Source organism: Candoia aspera, chromosome 3, assembly GCF_035149785.1.
Source record: "Candoia aspera isolate rCanAsp1 chromosome 3, rCanAsp1.hap2, whole genome shotgun sequence".
Lineage (NCBI taxonomy): Eukaryota > Metazoa > Chordata > Lepidosauria > Squamata > Boidae > Candoia > Candoia aspera.
Window position 1 is genome coordinate 173814297 of NC_086155.1, and position 13490 is coordinate 173827786.

Here is a 13490-nt window from a genome sequence, read left to right on the forward strand (position 1 = left end):
TATACAGAAAAAATCATAGCCACAAGAAATCATAGAAATGAAAATAAAAATAAACAGAACAAATAATAAACAAATCACACACACACATATATACACACACACGTGCACATACACAAAAGTCTGCTTTTAAACAGTAAATTAAACCTTCATTACACAGAGTAATATTGATTGATTTCCCACTATGTCAATAAAAAGCCATTTCATATGTAGAGAGTAATTCTGTATCTTCAATCCAGTGATTTAAATCAGTGTAGCAGAGTCTTTACACTGGAGTAAAACAATTTTTTTAACAACAGACCACCACACAATAAATCCAAAGTTGATAAATTCCATATTTTTGGTATATAATTCAACAACATATTCACCTTTTAAAATTTCATTTCTTATCCCAGCATTATGGATATTAAACTAAAATGGTGCACCTGCTAAACAAATCTAAAACATTATAAATCACTGTCCTTTCATTCTAACATACCAAAGCCAAGACTCAGAACTTTCTAAACATCTTCTGGAATATCTAACAAACATTTGTTGAATATCTAAGAATATTTTGTTGAAGATCACAGGATACAAATTTGACATTCTTTAAAACTCTACCCTATTGATTTGTTAAAGAAGATATTCCAATTCTTTATTCCAGGCATATTGCAGGTTTTTCGTATCTATCTTCAGTTGAGTTAACTGTAGCTTTGGAAACCTCCAAAACTCATTGCAACAAAAACAGTAATTTTAAAACTATGGAGTATTGATATGATATTTATAGAGTACCTAAAACACTATAAAAGAGCAAAAATAAAGAACTGTTCAAAAAAAGAAAAAAAGTAAGATAATAGAAAAAGCTACATGGAGTCTAGATGAGCCATTCCAAAACCACTGTACAGTACAGAGATCCCCCCCAGCACCAGCTATGAAGTTCACCTTCAGATGAAAAACTGTAAAAATAGTAAATGTAAACAAAGCAACTACTACTACCTTTCTTTTTCTGATCCAAACTGAATACAATTGTTAGAAGCTTCCAATCAGGGAATGTATTCATCTCAGAATCCAGCGATAAATAACAAAAATAAAATTAGCCAAGTAAACCCTTCTGACCTGCTTTGTTACTAAACAAGCCATATTATACAGCTTATATTTCTAACTATTTAAGGGGGGTAATCAGAGAAAAAAAGCCCTTAGCCTTCCTTTCCAAAAATCCAGATTGTCTGGATGACTGTGAAATATTATCATGAGATAATCATACATCTAAGAAGTCTAACCAAAAATATCAGTTAAGTGAAAGTAGAAATCTGCACAATATGTAGTTTTAATTTCCAATCTATTCCATCTGTAGTTAAGAAAAGCTCACTTAGGAATTTTTCCATAAACAACACCAAAGAGTGATCCTGTTCAGCATTACAGGGAATATTCAGATATCATAGACTATTACTATACAGCAGACCCATATATGGGTAATTTCATTATGAACATCATGCACTTTCAAATGGTTGCTTTTCTCATGAGTTTCAATCATCAGTTTCAGGTCTGCCACATTTTATTAAAAGAATCAAACCACAGCGGATGTTTTAAAAGCATCTATATAGTTTTTTAATTAGTGAAACTCTGTAGTTTTACAGCTCTTTGAATCATGAGACAGAACATTAGAAGCAATTCCAAATTAGACACTCTCCCAAGGTCTGGAATATCTGATGGGTCAGAAGTTAAAATCACTCTTTGCAATTCCTCTGAGGTAAGAGGAGTTATTTAGACGCTTTTAATTACAGACTTTCTTCTTCCTTAAAGATGATGGCTGGAATGTGGAGGTGATTGCTTTCTCTGGCATCTTGTCTTGGGCCCCATAATTCACTCACAAGCAGATGAAACTTAAGAAGAAGAAATAAAGTTGTCCAATTATGAATTATGTTATAAAGCAGTCTAAAATTAGGAAATAACCTCCAAAATTCAGGAGGAGGCTAAGGCTGTAGATCCTGTAGTCTCCATTAAAAACTGGAAGCTCTAAATCCTATTATCTTCAATAATATTAAGTCTTTAGTATATTTTTTTAGGACTGCAACAGAACAATTCTGTGAATGTTTACTTAAGAAACAATCCCAGAGGGTAGATAGAATTTATCTGTCCATAAATGTGTACAGAATTACCACCTACATTATTGTTGTTGTTGTTATAAATCAGATTTGATATATTGAGAAATAAATAGGACACAGAAACTGGTGGCTGCCATTCATTAATGCCATTAATGCTACTTCATGGGTACAGATTTAGAGCTATTGTTCACAGGTTTTTTAAAATGGAAAATTACATGCTTGAATCTTTCACGGCATAAAAGACTATAAATATTCCCTTACACACATTTTCCCATATTCAGTTTTTTTAAAGCCCACCAACTTAAGTTATTTTCCAATTACATATAAACCTTAGAGCTGTTTCTTTCTCATTTCAAGAATATATATAAATGGGGACGTCTATATTTTAGACAATCTGCTGCCTTCCCTAAGTTCCAGGTAATATAACCAATTGCAAAGGACAATGGCAACTGCAGTCAAAACTTCTGCCTCTGACCTACAATGACACTTCCAGTCTAGCTACCACCTGATGTTCTTGATACAACAGGTAGTGTCTTGCACTGTATTCTCTGAATATTAGTTTGACATGGTATTAGAAAGCTTAATTTTAGCCTTGTATTGGCCCAATAAAGATCAGTTAGCTTGTGGTGAATGTTTAGATTCTTGTGTACTTACCCTTAAGGCTGTTTAACTATATCAGGAGCTCAAGGGAAACACCAGGAAATACAGTAATGTAGCCTGCAAAGGTATAAGCAAGTCTCATACCTATTCATAGAAACCTGCACACTTTGAAGATCTAATTTAAGTGATACAGAAAGCTCCATACCCTTCGGTAATACCTTGTATCAGTCCACAATCACAACTCAGAGGAACTTAATTTTACTTTTCTGGAAGACTTAAAGTCAAAAGTTTAGACCAAATTATGGTTACCAAAATCTTGACACTGGCTTATCTTCTTTCATATTCTATCTGAACACTGTTGAGATCCCCACCCCCTTCCAAACAAAACACTAGACACAGCTGTCAGTTATGATGTTCTAGAGCAGGGTTCCTCAACCTTGGCAACTCTAAGCTGTGAGGACTTCAACTCCCAGAATTCCCCAGCCAGCTTTGCTGGGAGTTGAAGTCCACACAGCTTAGAGTTGCCAAGGTTGAGGAACCTGTTCTAGAGAGAGGAACAAAAAGGAGAGCTATCAGAATACTTCTACTTCCTACTTGATAAGCACCGTGGACTCCACTGCCACTGTCACAACATTAAGTAGAATCAGAGGCATCTCAGGGGGAAGGGGGAAGCGATGTGGTCAGACTGATGCTAGCAGCATCCCAATACAAGCTCCTCCCCTTTCCTACATGTGCTGCAATGTCACACACATGCCCCAAAGGGGCAGAGCTTGAGGCATAATGTTGCTTTCATCATTCTGATGAAAGAGGCAAATTCCTATGGACACCACTGAGTAGTATCCAAGTTGGAAGAACTGAATGTGATTTCATTGTCCAGTTACCAATGGTTCAACCTTAAAAAGCCAAATAAGTTGATGAAATTATGCCCAATTGGAAGCTTCTCTATTGGATACATGAACACTCCTTGAAGCTATGAAAATAATTTCAGTACAGGATTTAATGTGAAGTTTTTGAAACAATTGTTTCCAGTTTTTTTAGATTAAGGCTGAAAACTCATTAAGGCTGTAATTTGATTTTCATGTACTTAGGAGTAAGATTTCCATGGAACTCAGTGAGGTTTATTTTTGGAAATACAATGGATTTGTAATGATATACCGCCGTGGAAAATTTAACAAATTGGTGGTAGAAAATTTAACAAATTGGTGGTAGAAACTTTTATCTTTCAGATAAAAGTTCACAAAGCACCTCCCCCCTAGCTTTGAATAGTTTGTAAACAAGGTAAAAAATCACAACTGTTTTTCTTCATAGTTCAGCCACAACCTGTTCAGGGATTTGAGTACTTTTTTCCTCTGGCCACAATCCAATCTTTCACAAAGAAATCATCTTGAGAGTCACTTTTTATTATAAGCATCAGTGACCAAAAGACTACAAATACTACACTCTGCTCTGATATTATTTAACAAGATGATTTTGAATGCTATTAACCTGAAGATGTCAGCTAGCTTTCCAACTCTGAGCATTCAGGGTAAACAATTTAAGATTTCTTTAAAAATTAATTAATATTAATTTAAACCATCTGTCCACCATCTGCTATTTTCAGATGAAAAATATGAGCTGTTTTCTTTGTGATCTTGACTCTAACATTTTGCAAAACAATCCCCAATTCTGATATATTTAATTACCAATATAAATTTAAGCAAATCATCATTTAAGGATGGGGAACAAGTTCACCCATTCTCTGAACACAATTGTTTAAAACACAGTCCTAATATATACCCATGACCTGTGGTCCTTTAGGAATCATTTGGATATGTTTCCAAATAAATCTGTTTATGACCAAGCTCTCTGTATCCTTATACACTCTTATTCTATGTAAGCCTAGTGACGTGTAATGCTGCATGCAATACATTTCTGACAAAGTGTTGTGAAATCAACACCCCTGTTTGTCCAATTAATTTTATTTCATGCCAAAAAGCAACACCCCATCTGCAAAATCACTAGTCAAGTAACAAAGATGGGAAAGAAAGGGGAGGGGGCAAAATTATCTATAGAATTCTAATCCAGTACAAATTGAATGAAATACTGTAATATTGACCTATAAAAGCAAGTTATATTAACAGGATATTTATTAATAAATTATACTTCAATCAATAACTACTGCTAAATCCTACTTTATACACTGATATGTGGCTGAGGCGGGGGATTAATCCTAAAAGACTACAAGGGTTTGTCAACCTTGTGATTTTTCTGCACAAGAATCCAGATCTCCTATATATTCTTATTTAGGAGTTACCCCCTGGGATCATGGTAGAACTTACTTCTAAGCAGCTATATATTAATTTGAGAGACACTGTCTCTTGATTGTAAAGGAGAGTGTTGCCCTATAAAGTTTTTGATCAGAGTTACAACCGTACACTCCTAGTATTTGTTTTCTCTTTATTCTATCTCCACATTTGAAAATACAGGACATAGGGATGCAGCTTGAGAACTGAGCATTTCAACAATAGCATAGACTTTACTGTGGTGCCATTGTGTCCTATACACTGTCAGGATTGTAACCTTCCTGTTTAGTGCTGGGCATCAGCCTGGTTAAAAATCCCTTTTTCATGTACTGATCTTTTGGCATTCTCTTCATTAGTTTAGGACCTAAATGGAAATCTTCTACCCTTGTCTCACCTGATTGACAATGTAATCACCAATGAGAAACAGAGCACAGAGCAATGAGTTCGTTAATATTCAGCAAGAAACTTTGCATAGCCTACTGCTATCTTCACTAGGCAATATTATTAAAGTGTACATCATAATATATGTTCATGAATATCCTGCATTTAGATTTGCATAGCTAAACATAGCAGGTGCTGTGATAGACAGGTCTCAGGACTTGGAAGGTTCAGCTCAATGCAATTAATACAATGTTATAGTGGTTTAATCAGCCATTTTAAAGCAGGTACATATGAAAGACATATGCAGTCTTCCATGTATTCATTCCAAATATATAATGTGTGACTTTACAGGAGTCAGATATACATAGTACTACATGATCACACAGTATTCAGATCAGGTACATATGGAATGGCTGCATCAGAGCAAATTCACATATGTGCTGCACGGCTGAGTAGGAAACAGTTCAGATACATACATACTGCATGGTCTTAAAGAAAATGTTGCTGGCTGTGGAATGTGCACCTAATGAAGCTGTGCCTATTCATATTTATCTTGTTTTAAATGGCTGAGCTGGTAATCCTATGTATGCCTGGGCCAATTAATTAATTAATTGGATCGTATTTCTAAGGCTGCCCAATCACCAAGCAACTCAAAGCAGTGTACAAAGAGGGTTTTATAACAACAACAACAACAACAAAGCAAGAACCAAAATTATAAAACAACCACACAAGGAAAAGACCAAAACTCCAATTGTAAAAGAGTCAGCTGGGTTCACAAATTGTCCCAGCCCAGGGGGTACTGGAAGACCCAGGTTTACAAGGCCCTTTTTATTGCTAAGGGACTAGTTCTTCAACTTTGCAAAGACATATTTATGGTCCCACCTATTTCGTGGATTAAAGGTCTGATTTTACTTACTGCTTATGAACATATTACTTATAGATGTAGATAATGTACAGATGATTACAGTGAAATATGGTCATTTGTTACTGAAACTGTTATGTAATACTTTATATGTTTGTGGGGGTGCCTGCTCCCAAGGACATCTGATACACTCCAGGTCTGCTCACTAAAACCATCTCATCTTATGAGACCTTAGAAGCATGGCTTCTTGTATATATTCCTTCCTAATTCTCTGCAATGAACTGACTTATCTAACCCTCTTGGATTTGCTTGAGGAATGCAGAGCCGGGAAAGAATCCAAGGTACAAAGCCTTGATTATGAGAAAACTATCTAAACCAGTGTTTCCAAATCTTGGCAAATTGAAGATGAGTGGACTTCAACTCCCAGAATTCCCCAGCCAACACACTGATCTAAACACTCATTGCTGCTCAGTAAGCAGCTTCTCCAACTGCATGAAGTTAAAACATTAATAGAGTATTCACAAATCTAATGGCAATCTCTTAGGTTCTGTTAGTTTAACAGTATTGCACATATACTTTGAAAACTCCAATTTCTGTTTATATATGAATGCTTTGAATCTCCATTCACTTCATACTGAATTTCAGCAACAAAAAAAGAATGATATAAAAATCATGGAAAAAATGTGGGGAAAAAATATAGGAGAATCTGATGATCTCAGAATTTCAGGAAATGTATAATTTAAAGCAGTTTATTCAATAAAATAAACATATTGCTAAGATGATATACCCTATAATATTTAAGTATACTGTGAAACATATGGGATATACAATCCCAAAACCCTATTATCTATATGGTGGTGAAATACAATTAAATGTTATCATTTAACAGACTTCTCTACAATCAAGCTGACCCAATATCGAACAATTTAATGGGATAAATTCCCTGGGATTGAAAAAAGTGCTTTTCATTCAAATGTTACCTCTTTATTGGCTTATGAAGTGTATCTCCATTGCACATTTCTCTATCGAATCTGCTTAGAATGGAATATACAGCTTGCAGCACATGTGCAGCTTGTAGTAGCCATAACAATATATTTTAGCCAGGTAGATATACCACCTCAGGTGTTCCGGAAGATTGTTTTGTTTAGTTAGCAGCACTTACTTTGAACAGAGCAGTAATAAGTGAGATTGAGAAAGTGAAGCGCAGTGACAAGTCTCCTACTTTCAAAGCCCTTGTGAAGTCAGAGCAGGTTGTGTGGGGATCTGTATGTGTCTGTACAGAATTTTTTAAAATTTCCTTCACCAACAATTGTTTTCTGTTTTAAATTTCTTACACCACCTTCATGTTAGCTCAGATTAGAGGCCAAATCCTGGGGGTCCAGAGGAGAATTGAGAACATTTGGATCAAAGGATATCTATGCTTCAGCTCTAGACTGTCTTATTTTAGGATCTATCTTGACAAATTTGAGTTTGTATATTTTCCCAAGGGAGTAATCAAGCAGAGCAGATAGGATGGGGACAAAGTATTCTCTTCTGAAATATATCTGCTGTGCTTGATTGCTCCTTTGGGAAAATCTACAGACTTAAATTTGTCAAGGTAGATTCTAAAATATGACATATTTTCCCCATGTTAATTCCCACTTTGATTAGGTGTCTCAATATCATAGAATTAGAATGGTGGTAAGTGGAACAGCAAGTGAACAATGTGTGTAAAAATGAGAATGAAAAGGTGGCCTTACTATAAGATATGCAATAATTGCACCACAACTATTGTGTTGCATCAGATTGACTCTAGTGCATGGAAAATTCTTTAAGTTTTTCCATGTAATGGTGGGAATGACCTTGGGAGAAAGGGCAAAGAGATGCAGCCAAGGGAATGGTTAGATAAAAGGCAACTTAGTCCGCAACAGGAATATGGGTAGGGCAAGCAGCTCAGAAGGGACCCTTCCTAGTTTCTTGGGCTGTAAAGATGATGTGGGAGAAGTATACTTTCAGACTTGCAAGTTTCTATTAATGTAACCTTACAATAAAGTAGAATTAGCTCATCTGGCCATGTTTCCTGTCTGGTCTACCTCACAAGGCTCACACTCCAGGATGTTGGTCATTTTTGCTATAACAAATTAACATGGCTGTTCCTTTGAATTTTTCACAGTGGTGGCGGTGGGGAGAAACAATTGCAATTAATAATAGTGTTGCCTAGTTAGTGAATTGAGAATTGCAGGCTGCAGTGTGTGTGTGTGTGTGTGTGTGTGTGTGTACGTATATATATATATATATGTACCACACATAGAATCAGGCTTTGTGGGGCATAAAAGGGAGCGGGTTGCTGATTCCATTTATGTAATAGTGGTCTTTCTTATTAGGAAGATTTTGCTGAAGAGTTGACAATGATGTACAGTAGTGACTCACTGGAATGACGTTTAGGGAAAACGATTCTGCTGCACCACCACACAAAACCAATTAGAGAACTATTTTCCACGACAGGTCAAGAATTTCCATTGTTTCTTGTGGAGAATAATTTCTTTATTAAGGTGACATCCATGTCCCTTATTGCTTTTCAGAATGACAATCATTTGCTTATCATACAGGAAAGTACAATCAGTGAAATCACGTCACCAGTCTGAGGCAATGCCAGAAACTCCGAGCATCAGTCTGTGTTTTCCAAATGAACTAATCTGAGAATTAATAATGAGAACATTATATATTGGCACTATTTTGACAAGACTTTTAACAGCACATCAAGAGGAGAAGGCAAAGGCAGAAAGCTAGTGCAGTAATTCTGCAGATTCTGTAGTTTGGCAGTTCTGAGTCTCTCCATTTTGCCAGCTCCGAGAGGCTCCCTGAAATGTTGGTACCTGAAGTAATGAGGAACTGCAATTCTTATGGCACCAGCTTTGCTTCCTTCCATGAAGTTCCAATTATTAGTAATAATAAATATGGAAACTGTAAATGAACAGGTACCATGAAGCATAGAGATTCTAGGATGTCAGAGAACGCATACTGCCTATAACGTATCTTATTTTTGCTGTTTCATAAGTCAGAATACAATATATTTAAGCAGAGCTTTTTTTGCCCTGCAACTGCACTGTATCTTGCTGCTCTGTTTGATGGCTGCAGGCTTTTGATGGGACTCTGTGATAGTTTTTTTGGGGGGAGGGTATAAGGGGCAAAACCTTTACACAGCATTTTGCCCTTTAGAACTGCCAAACAAAACAAAACACCTTTGGAAAAACAGGCCAGAGATTTTGTGGTAGTCATCAGGATCTTCACCCTTACCTCTCCATCCCTCTCCAACGCACAAAACATGACTAAGAAATTTATGCACCATCTATTCTGGTGACTACAGATGAGATCCATCTGTGCGATGGGTCATAAGATGCCCATTCTGACTCAAATATTAAAAGTTAATTACTAAAAATCTGGATTATTTTTTCCTTGTACAAACTCAGATATTATTTTAAGATGTGCCTGACATAATTAGTTATTATATATGTTTGAAACCTGTAACAATTTTAAAAGACTATAAAAACATTCTGTTATACTCCACTGTCACATTAATTATTTTCAAATACTGATACTCAACAGGAAGTATTATTTTTGGAAGAACTGTATCTCTTATACTGGCTACCTGATTTCCCTTTCATAGTTTTCAATTACATTCAATTCAAAATAGTTTCTTCTTGTATATTAGGTATATTTAAATTCATATACTTTCCTTGAACATTTGTTTAGCAATTAAAATTCAAAAAGGTGAATTTTTTACAGAATTTGACAGATTTCTCTGCCCCTATTTACAACATTACAGATCTTCTTTTGCTTTTTGTTTCTTGCCATTATCATTTCTTGCCATAGGAATGTACTCAGATCTATATAGCTGCCAGAGTGAGTCCTTTCACATACAAAGCTTACTGACCCATGTAACTGAACACCCAGATTTTGTACCCACCAATGGCCTGGTGAAATAAGGGAAGGGACCTCAGTTCAGCACCCATTAGTTTATTATTAAGTATTTCCAACCTGCCTTCCATCCATCAACTGAGTCCTCCAATCTTGCCAACATCATAAACTAAATCATTAAAGTACCATTGCAAAGGGGGGAAAAATCCAATAGCACAGGTAAAACAATAGAAATTAAACATAAAAGGAAGAAAAGGCAATTTCATGACAAAAGCACACCAAGACAATGTTCTCATTGGCTTGGTTCAAACAACACATTAATCAGGTCAGTTAAGGGCCTGACAGTATACTCAACCTGATTCCCTCCAGATATGTTAGGACTGTAAGCCCCAACATTCCCAGCTAGCTTGGACATTTGAAACAAGTAAACTTGAGGTTTTATTACTCAAATATAATAATTCCCTATATCCTAACCCTCTACAGAAAAACGATAGTGTTTGGGCATTTCAGCTTAAAGGAAAGGTAAGAGAAGATGTAGTTAAAATATTAAAAATCAGTCATGGTATGGAAAATACAGATAGAAGTTTTTCTTTTCCTCTCACAATGTTAGTGCAGAATTCTATTTGCTAAACCTAAATGCAGGAGATGAGGACCAAATAAAGTAAATATTTTTTTATGGACAAAATACTTTAAAGTTAACTGTTCTTACTTTTTAAATGTAAGCTGCCCAGAGTCATTTAGAGTAGGCAGCCTCTAAATGGAATGAATAGATGGATAAATACATACATACAATCTATAGTGGAATTTACCACCCATTGATGTAGTAATGGTGTAAAAATGAGGTACTATTTTTTAAAGGGAGAGTGGTCAAATTCATAGACAATCAGGCAATCAGTGGCTACTAATGACATCTGTTTACTACCACCTTTTGGTAGTATTACTACCTACTTTTCAGTCCAGCTGCTGAGGAGCAACAGGGGAAGAGGTCTGTCTCTAACTGTGATATTCCTGAATTCATCAGCCACTGGCCTGATCTAGCAGGGCTCTTTTGTGCTTTCAGGCTCATAATGTAAAATATGTTTCATGTTCTTAAGCTTATAAAATACATTTCCATGTACATACATTCCATTGTATTATTATTTCACTCACTAAAAAGACTCTAAGAAGTAAACAAAACAAAAAAACATTGCTTACCAGCCATGTGTATAGTAAAAATATCTCCATATTTTTTATTCAAAGATAATAAAAAATCAGTGGTATTGGTTCTAAAATTCAGGGCCTTTCCCAAGAAAGGAATCCAACCATTTATTAAGGGAGGCTCTCCAGCTTGCCTGAAAAATGAACAGAAAGCACTGTTAGTTTATACATAGCCTAATATGATCAAAGTACATTATTTTATGGATTATATTTGAAAATACTATTCTAGAATTCTTTGGGGTAGTTTGGTACCCCACACCCTGAGAATATTTTCATTCCATAGGTACCAAAGCTGCTACATCCATACATCTTGCCACTTACCTTTACTGTACTGCAACCCAAATAGGTTTTAAATGTTCAATTAGGGAACCAATTCATGGGAAAATGTAGGTATAACCAAGTCACTACCTACACATCTGATGTAAAGCAAAATATATACAATCAGATAGCCAGATTTACTATTTTTAAAGTCTAAAACAGCTCCCTAATACAAATCAAAAATAAATAACCCAAAGACAAAAACAAAAGCATCTGAAAAAAAGAAAAAAACCTTGTACGCATGTGTATCTACATAAAATGTAGGTAATGTAATTTCCTTAAGAACATAAAATATATGTTCTTAAGGAAATTACATTTCAAACCTCCATATTTAATATTTCTGTCCATAAGTAACTTTGTACACATGAAGGTAATTTATTAGGAAGGACATGGCTAATATAACTAATGCTTTATTCTTCACTAGATGGCGAAGCTCTGTGTTGCATTAAGTTTTCAATTACAGCATTATTTTACAGTATCACTGATCCAATGAAATATGTATTTTAATTTTCCAATCATTTATGATAACGAATATAGTAGCTAACACAAAAAATGAATCAATTTCATAAGCTAGAAGTTATTTTCATGGTCAGTTTCCAATGACTTGCTGAAATAGATTTCAAGGGAATTCTGTGCCACAAAAAGTTCCAATGAGATTGACTGAGATATACATGGATTTGTATGCCACCTACTCCAGGAATTCTAGCTGCCTTACATTTGAAATCCATTAACTCTATAAAACCAAATCAAAGCACATAATATCATGCAGAGTAATCCTTATCCCCTGAGCAGTTTCCTCTGATTAAGTAGCAGTTTCCATACCCAGAAGCTTGTTGGAATTTTTCAGATTTATCAAGTTCAAATTCTAAATCATCTTTCCAGAGTTGTTCATGAGAACCTGTTGCATAGGCATCCATTCCTAATCATGCTAAGAATCAGTAAAATGATGAAAAATTTGTGACATTACAGGGCTAGTTCCATACTTTCATACCTGGGTTGCAACATCCTATTCAAGTAAAGAGTGTAAGAGATAAAGCTTGCATCATGATGTACTTTTCATCATTTCCTTCCCCATCAACACCAATAAGCTATTGTGTGCTTAAAGAGTGTTAAATATCACTAGTATGATTCCTTAGATGGTACATGAAATACATACACACTTTTCCTCAGATTGTTGAAATGTCTTAATTACTTAACTGATGACCTTAATATTTCATGAAGGTGCAGGAATCCTTGAGTCACCTGAAAGCAAGTTGGTACTTCAGATCACTTCTGTAACTATACTCAACAGTACCATGATTTCCATCTATAATAAGCCTATAAAATCTATCTTCCCATTCTTGCGCTGAATATATTTATTCTCTTGTTTAAAAATAAAGTGATAAAGAAATGTCAGGACAGGGGAAAGACTAGGAGCCAAAATTTGTTTTCACCTTTTCCAAACTTCTTAGGGATTTGAAATGATAGAATATATATAGTTGGAAGAAATAGTACCACACTAACCAATACGGCATCCAATGCTAACTGAATTTCTACACAGTGAAAATTATTTTACTTCCTAATTACATGGATTGTCTTAATTGAAAAGAATCAACATTTTAGCATGCCTAGTCCTATAAGGCTTTTGCTTATATATTTTGCCCATTCCTAATTCTTTATAGTTATGTATAAATGAATTTTAAAAAATCCTCCCCATATACAAAAGTAAGCAGTAGGTCATGGAGCTGGGAGTATTTGAAACAAAAACTGAATTTTATGAAGTTTAGTCTTTTTGAGTGTGTTTTTTCCTACCAAACAATGATAATGAAAGATGCTGCCATGACTTGTTCAGTTTTAATCTTGCACAGAAGAGGATCTGAAATAAGTCTTATT

At 35.2% G+C, this 13490-nt stretch overlaps 1 protein-coding gene across 1 annotated transcript in view; it reads right to left on the reverse strand.

Annotated features, from left to right (window-relative positions):
• Positions 1-13490, reverse strand: part of LOC134494261 (cytochrome P450 7B1) — a 112098-nt gene that overhangs the window by 23529 nt on the left and 75079 nt on the right. Inside the window, exon 2 of the mRNA XM_063299339.1 lies at positions 11298-11434. Coding sequence (XP_063155409.1) covers positions 11298-11434 — 137 coding nt within the window. The remainder of the gene's footprint in view (positions 1-11297; positions 11435-13490) is intronic.